At 42.4% G+C, this 8,224-nt stretch overlaps 1 protein-coding gene across 1 annotated transcript in view; it reads right to left on the reverse strand.

The window, feature by feature from the left end:
* cd2ap (CD2-associated protein) overlaps positions 1–4,348 on the reverse strand; it is a 34,050-nt gene extending 29,702 nt beyond the window's left edge. The window contains exon 1 of the mRNA XM_018736981.2: positions 3,992–4,348. Coding sequence (XP_018592497.1) covers positions 3,992–3,995 — 4 coding nt within the window. The 5' untranslated portion in view covers positions 3,996–4,348. The remainder of the gene's footprint in view (positions 1–3,991) is intronic.
* Between the last annotated feature and the right edge of the window lie 3,876 nt (positions 4,349–8,224).

Raw genomic sequence — 8,224 nt, forward strand, 5'->3', positions numbered from 1 at the left:
TCAATCAGGGTGGTCATTCAAGGGTCACCATGAAACAAAAAAAACATTCGTGGATGAAGAGGAGAGAAAAAAAACTGCATGAAATTGTGACACCCCCCCAAGCAGCCTTCAGCAGAAACAGGTTCTGGGACAAAATAATGACGACTGCAATTTAAGGCTTTAGGTAAAGGAAACCCTGTCTCCAAAACAAAGTTAACTACTGTACGTACAGTCCACGTCACAACAAGGTGGCAGCAAGCCATGGTGAAAGCCAACCTCATGAAAGTCCCAAGCTGCTTGCCATGATGGCTTCACTCATTAAACAAGCAGAGTCTGTTTCCTGTAAGGAAGGTGAAGCGGTAATGGCCCTGCACTGGAATAAAGGCACTGCAGTAAAATCCCTTCCGGGAGGATGTGTTTGTGGAGGGGTCGATTAAGGAACTAAAACTCAGGCCAAGCTTTCATCTTCACCTTAGTGAAGCAAGTTAAGAGAAAAGCTGAGCTCTGCAGCCATGTTAACACTGCTGAACTGCACTCCACACACATGATGGAGGAGTGGCACTCACTTTCCTGAAATCATCAACTGTACTGTACCATTAAATATATAAAATTTACAATTAGGTATGAGGATGAATTTCCTTTTTCCAAAATAGGAAAACACTTTTCTCTCATGCATGAACTCAATGCCCAAGCAGTCTATGACCATACAACTGAGCGTCTTAAGTTCCCACAACAAAGGTAAAGAAAATAAGTGGGCGAGAAGCTTTTGCCATTACTCACGGTGACACTGGCCACTAACACCTTTGGGTGTGGCTGTTTACATTCTTTGCATATCTGTCAAGAGGCACACTCTTCATGTAGGAATTAAGCACTCTAGAATCTGCCTTGCAAAGGAAACTAACATGAAACAACATTATCAGACAAAGTGTGCTTTGAAAATATTATCTATCTGTCTCTCTGTTATGGAATGTACCTTTTGTTTATTTTAAGTAGTAACGCTCTCTGGAGAAGACCATCTGTGAAATAACAATATAAATCTAAGACTGTGTGCATCCCCTTTTGAAGAACCTGGATAGAATAAAGTGAACCACCACACAAAAACCTGTATTAGGGACTGATATCTGCTCAGAGCTTGGAGAAGGTTATTCAATCCATACATTTATTTAATCTCTACAACTGTGTAGAACTGCAATAATTTTCTATGGTACTAAGAAGTCAAGCAACTGCCCTCATGACCGCAAATAAGTGGATCTTTAATGGAAGGGAGTGAAGACTGCCTCCAAACAACCACCCTGCACATAACTGCCTCTCAAAGTTACCCAAATGTACCTGTGAATGAGTGTCAGACTTGAGCTCACTGTCAGCAGCTGAAGGCTGATGAGCCGAAATACTCCACCAAAGACATTACCTCGGTCACGAGACCTGATCCACATTCTCGAGGCTAGGGCCTCTGCAGCAGAAGATGGTTCTGCAGTTCAGAAACCTGTACATGGTCCTAGAAAGCTATCAGACCAAATTGCTAGGATTTCCACTGCTGTAGTACACTGAACAGCACCCAGCACATCTGTTGCAAATGCGGCAAGGACTGTCATTCTCGTTTGGGCCTTCACAGTCATGGCCGGCGATGCAAACCACCGTGAAGTGGACAAAACCAAGGCGCAATTCCATGGTCTTTCTAGACTGATGGATGCCAATGATGATGATGATGATGGGAGTACACTGAAAGAGGGCAACTTAGACTGACATGATGGTTATTGACAAAGACTTATAACCTGCTGCACTTTCACAATGTATTCTGTTGTAGCTCTAGAGAAAGGTAACACACCTGTTAAACTGTGCATTGATCTTGACAAAATTCTCAGGTAGACATCAATTAAAATACAGCTATGGATAAAAAGTAGAAATAAGCCATTCATGACATACAATGTGTTGAGAGACTAAAATTCCCAAAGTCATAGACTTCAAACACCATAAGAAGGAGTTAGTGTGCCTGTCACCAAACTAAGCTGAACTAAAGAGTTGCTTATGCTATAAAGTAAAAACAGTAGATGTATTGTCAAACTGTTTTAAATGACAAAGGCAAACATCTAACATTAATATGAACAACCATAAAGCTGCAGTGTCAACTTGACGTGCACCTTTTGGTGAAAAGGATCCGTCATCTAGTTATTCACAGTTCAGATTTCTGTAACACTGTCACTCCTGCCTTCTTCATCTATCTTAAAAGGGACTTTGCAGTGCTGGTTTGGCAGTGTGAACTCCAGTGTGTGAACACACTAAGTGCTAAACCCTGAAGATCAGATCAAGGAAGGCATGAGTAGCCCACAGTCCGGAGGCCACAATAACAGGTACAAACCTTAGAGCAAACCACAGTCTCAAGACCCTGCTGTTTCCTCACAAGCTACTTTCAGCAACAGTTATCAAAGACCATGACACCAAGATGCATTAACAACGATATTGGGGACATTTAGACATGGTTAACTGGCTTTTCCTGTAAAGCCACTTGTGACCTTCCTCCATCTCATCACCTTGAAGAACAAAACCTCGACGCTTCCAACGACACTCCTGCAAGCTCGCGTCTCTGAATTTCACTGAACGGACATAACAGAATTAGTATCACTCAATAGCGGGCCTGAAACAAAAACCCTAACTAAAGGTACACTGTACATGTGCATTTACATTTATTCATTTAGCAGACGCTTTTGTCCAAAGCGACATACATCTCAGCAAAAGTACAATTTATGCATTACATTAAGAGAAGGAGACATAGCTGCAGACATGAAATTCACATTAACAATACTTTTAAAATCTGGTTCTCCCATATAACAGCTGAAGTTCTGGCAGGTTGGGTGACTTACCCTCAACGTCATGGTTAATCAAACCAAAAGCACTAAAACAAGAAAACCAAAACACGAAAAGTACAGCTCTGACAGCAAAACCATGTAACATTCACCACCCTTTAACAAGGATCCAAAACACTTTACAAATAATATACAAAATGTTTGACATAGTTATCTGCTGCAATATGATTTGCATTCCAAAACCTACAAAGCGATAGAGCTATAATGTGATGTAGGACGTGGGGACACATAATATGGAGCATTTGGGTACAAGACACGCATGAGAACAGGTAACCCTTGGTAGGGGGGCAGGTAGAGACAGCAGGTGGCATAGAGGTTAGAGCTGCTGCCTTCTTTAGACTCAAAGGTTGCAGGTTCAAATCTCACCTCCGGCTGAAACACCCAAAGTACTTACCCTAAATCGGTCCAGTAAAAATTACCCACCTGTATGTAGGCAGATTAACACTGTAAGTCAAGTTTGGAGAAAAGCCTCAGCTAAACGAATAAATGTAAATGTAATCCAGCAGAGTGGTTATCTAAGCAAACTAACCTACCGGCGGCAGAACTCAGGTTCAAACCTTAAGCAAAAAGATGGTGGTCATGGTGCGGGAGTCACAAATTCCACCTCACGTAACACTATTTTCAAACATCCCAATGTCCCCTCTCCCTTACATTTCCCCTAGTTCTTCCTTCTTATTATAAGTTATTTCCATTTTGTCATGTGTCAACACACTCTTAGTTCGTTCCCTCATCTGCACTCATGCATGATTTTATTTTACCTCACCTCGTTTCTAAGCTCCTAGTCATAGTATACACATACCTATCAATACCTGCTTTTCACTGGAATTTCACAGTTTTTTCCCCTGCAGTTTCCCTCGCGGTTCCGTGTCGTGTTCACGTCCACAAACAAACGCGGCCACTCACTTCTTGTCCCTGCTGTTTTTACTCACGTCGTTGGTTTACCCCACCGGCTGCGTGCGTCCTCTCTCTCTCTCTCGTTCCCACACTTCCGCGGGCGCCGCTCGCTCGCCCGGTCGGTCGGTGAGCTCGAGCCTCGAGCTGCTCAAGCGAGTCCGCTAACCTGACCACTCAATCGCCACACACACTCACACGCCGTGAAGTACCAGCAGCACCGCTAAGTTACTGACCCGGCGGGCTGTCGTCTCACTCACCCATCCTTCCCTCGGATCCCGGCTCTCTCCGCTGTGTTGTATTGCGTCTTTCTTCTCGGTTTTGTACACGTTTTTATCCGTTCAATCCCGCGGTGAGATACTACTACTAGCCCGGCTAGTAGTGCTTCACGGAGGAGCGGCTCACTTTCCCTCCTCCTCCTGTCTCTCCCCTGCTGAAGTTCTCTAACGGCGCAAAGCGGCCATACGTCCACCTCTCAGCGCAGCCTACAAACACGGCTCCAATACGGTGATTTTTATCTTCCTTTATTTCTTTAACGAGAGAATTACAGTGGAAGACCCCCCCCACCCGAGAGGTCTCCACCTTCCCAGACTTCGCTGAAACTCCGCTGCCACACATACACAACACGCAGAAGGGGAGGGGGGGAATCACGCGATATTTCACTGGGCAATCCCGCGAGAATTCCTGCATGGAGCGCCGCCGATCCCGGCGGGAGCCGCAAGCGGGTGCGCGAGCGCACATCGCCGTAGTCACGGTGGGTGAAGGTGTCTGAGGCGGGGCTGCGTCGGCTTCACGCGAAACTGTGCTGAAATCGTGCGCGTTGCATATGGCTTATCTGTTTAAGTAACCTGTCATGTACCCTGAAGGTTGTTGGTTTAAGTTCCAGTCCGATACCCTCCAGAATGGAATTTACCCTACTCCAGCAAAAACACGATAAGTCGTTTTGAATAGAAGTTAAAGTATCACACAAAATGAAGGTACCGAGTGGGTAATAACTGGTTATTTTTGTGTCTGTAATGATGACAGAATACTAGTATGTATTGAATCTGATCTGCACATCATCAGCCCACGCGCTTCATTGCTCTTCAAGTGGAAACGTTACTACTGCACGCAGGATTTGCATAACATTTGTGTTTACCGGGCTTTTAAAATACTGCTGACAGTTTTGCCGCAGTCAAATGAGCGGGATTTAAACCCACCCCGACATTAAGAACCTCAGGGACTCGATAACGCCGCCGTTAAATCCGAGCAGGGGTTTGTGGAGGGGGTGTTCCCGGAATTCCCGTTCATATTTGTATGACGTCACCGCTCATGGCGGCTCTTAAAAAAATCATATACCGCTTGTACTCTGCGTTAAAATAAATAATGGATACCCCCGACAATCTCTGAACTTTCTCGACAAATCTGCGCCCTGCGGTTTCATTGATTTTGTGTTCAGATTACTTCCTCGCGCGCGTGCAACTGTGACGCATTTCCGGAATCGCAGTTCGGGTCTTTCTGGCGTCGGCGAGAAGCGATCAGCTGTCGGGTCCTGGAGAAATTGCCTCAGGGCCCTAGAGCGCACTTCGGACTTTTTTTTAAACCTCGAAGTGTGCATTTTTATCTGGATGAGGGGTACGAAGAACTATCATCCACAGTATTTTAATTAAATTAATATTTTTTTGTTCATTCTACAACCAGCTGTTAAATAGTCAGTCATTATTAACAATAGTGGTGATTTTACACAAACTAAGAGCCACGGAAAACTTTCTAGAGGTTTCTAGAGGCTCTATTTAGGAATTTGTTATTATATTAGAAATGATTAATGAAACGAAAACGACAAAGGTTTGGAGAAGGGAATACAGTATTACTAATAAGCACCGCGCTTCCATGATAATGGGATCCGTTTAAAGGTATTAGTTCACTTACCTAATCTAATGAGATATAAAAATAATCCAGTGGAATTATCCTCGTTTTATAATAATGTACTTTACTGATAACACCACGTGCTGTTCAGACAATAAAATGTTTTATCAACACAAAACCGTATTTCATTGCTGTCGATGTTTATTCATTCTGAAAAATAATAAACTTTTAAAATGTACCCTTTATATATATTGAATAACACAATATATTCCACACCTTAAAATAGTATTATCTGTAAACATTTTACCTGATATAGTTACTTGGTTTTGGATGAAATTAGTATTTATAAGTGTTTTTTTGAATATTCCAAAATTAAAAGAACAGAATTTCCTGAGGATTAAAACACTCCTTCCGTCTCATCGTGTTTTCTCCAACTTCTCTTTACTGATTTGTTATTTTTACGTTTTAAAGAAAGTTCTATACATTGTTCTTATTTAAATTTGTGTGTTTAAAGTGAAACATTCATGCTTAGATGTTAATTCATAGCTTTGTTGCAGAGATACATTAGCCATATCTAAAGTGGGCCATGATGTCTGCTGTGCCTTAATGACCTGAACATTTATTGGGGCCTATTGACTTTTCTGGGTCTGCGTGAATAAAGATTTTGAAAATAATGAACAGTCTCTTTAATCTGTAATGAGAATTAGAATGAGTTTTTGTTGTCCAAGTTTGCTGACGCACACAAGTACTTTGCTGTGGTTCTTGGTGCTTTCAGTATTTACAGACAACAAACAGCTGATACAGAATTACAGAATGAATAAATAACATATTTACAGAGTATACAAAGATGAGAGTTTAAACAGCAGTATAAATACAAGAAATGTAAATGAGAAGAAGTAAATTACAAAAGTAATGGGATATTGTTGCACTGACAGGAGATAGGGGAGTGTTGTGTAAATACAAATTAATACAACAATTTTATATCTGCAAAACACTGTGCTGCAAAGCTGCATGTATATGTTGTATTTTCCCTCCAGTCAACGAGTTTATTAACACTTCACTTGAAATAATGTTTCATGTTCTTTAGTGAATTAAATTTTTAAGTGCGCAAATCTCGTGGATTATGAGGGATTTTCTCATTTAGTGTTATTCCTCATGTCGACCAGCAGGGGTCACAATTGTGGATTTTAATGGGGAATTTTCACCAGTCTCCAGAAGTAGTGCACAGCAGTAAGGTGTAAAATTACTTATTCATTTATGAATTTCCACATATTTTAACATTTCTTTCTGTTTCTTTGTTCATTTGGTCCCTATTTATTTATTTTATTCATCCGCCTTAATTATGTTTCTCTACCGTATGTAGATTTTTTTTTTTGTTTTATTATTCTTGCAGAACCTTATTAAATAGATTTGCACTATTGTTCATATTCCATCATCTTTGAATTCACTCCAGGCATAAATTGCAAATTAGCATTAGCTGGTACAGATTTTTCCTACTGCTAGTATTAATTTGACACTGAGAGGGTTAAAGGTGCGATCTGAGGTCCGCCAGTGAGTCTTGACAAGAACGCGCAATGCCGATGCATGCTGAAGAGGACCTGAAGGAAAGCACGCACTCCCCCCCCCCACCCCCCCCAAGCCAAGCGCTGTACTCCAGTCTGTGACTCGCTGCCCCACTTCGCCCGCGTCCCCGGGGGAGATGACAGGGCAGCACGTGAGCGCGTGATCTCCCGCCGCACGTGCCCTCCTTGCCTGCCGGACTGCGCGCTCTCGCCGCCGTTGCGCGCCCTCGCTGGCGCTCTCCGTCCGAGCCGCTGTTGTTTTGTTTAAACTTTTGACTGAAACTATATTTGCCCTTTTGAGCGCTAACATTTGCAGTTGGAGCTTTCAGCTTCAAGTCCACACACCTCTGAGCTGCTTCCTGACCTTAAGACATCAGTTAGGTAATAATAAGGTACAAAAGGTAACACATTCAATAGTGCTGGTCACTAGGCCAGGAGATGACCCTGTATGGTGTGCCGGCTGAGAAAACAACACATAAAGTGGAGACTCATCATGAAGAAGACGCCAAAGCCACCCCAGCACATTTAACCCTGGTTTTTTACATTTAAAACAGAATTTAAGAAGTTTGAAAAAGGCATTTAGGACAAAAAAAAAACCCACAGCCATCCAAATCCATAGAATGACACACATAATTTACTTTAATTTGCTTCTATTTGATGTAAAAAAGCTTCCATTACAGCTGTGAAATTGTTTTAGGTGTCAAAAATAAAGGAAAATGTCATGAAAACGTAGGAAGCCCACACTGTAGCCGCCCTTGCAGAGACATTACAAAGCCTGTTCCACTTGATACTGTATATGAACAGATTTGTATCTGTATAAAGTTCAGCTTTTACTCTGACTTGACCATGACCTGTCCTGACCAGATTCATGGCGGTTCAGAGCCTATCCCAGAAACACTGGGCACAAGGGGCGTAAAGCCTGAATGGGACACAAGTCCATCACACCGTACCGTGTAAAAATGGCAACATAAAAGATACTGTGAAAGACACACATCCGCACACACGTTCTTCCAGAAAAACGAAGGGGTGTTTCAGTGGAACAAGGGAAAAAATAAGAGTCCAATAACGGAAAGAAAGCATAACGTT

This window comes from Scleropages formosus, chromosome 1 (genome assembly GCF_900964775.1).
Source record: "Scleropages formosus chromosome 1, fSclFor1.1, whole genome shotgun sequence".
NCBI lineage: Eukaryota > Metazoa > Chordata > Actinopteri > Osteoglossiformes > Osteoglossidae > Scleropages > Scleropages formosus.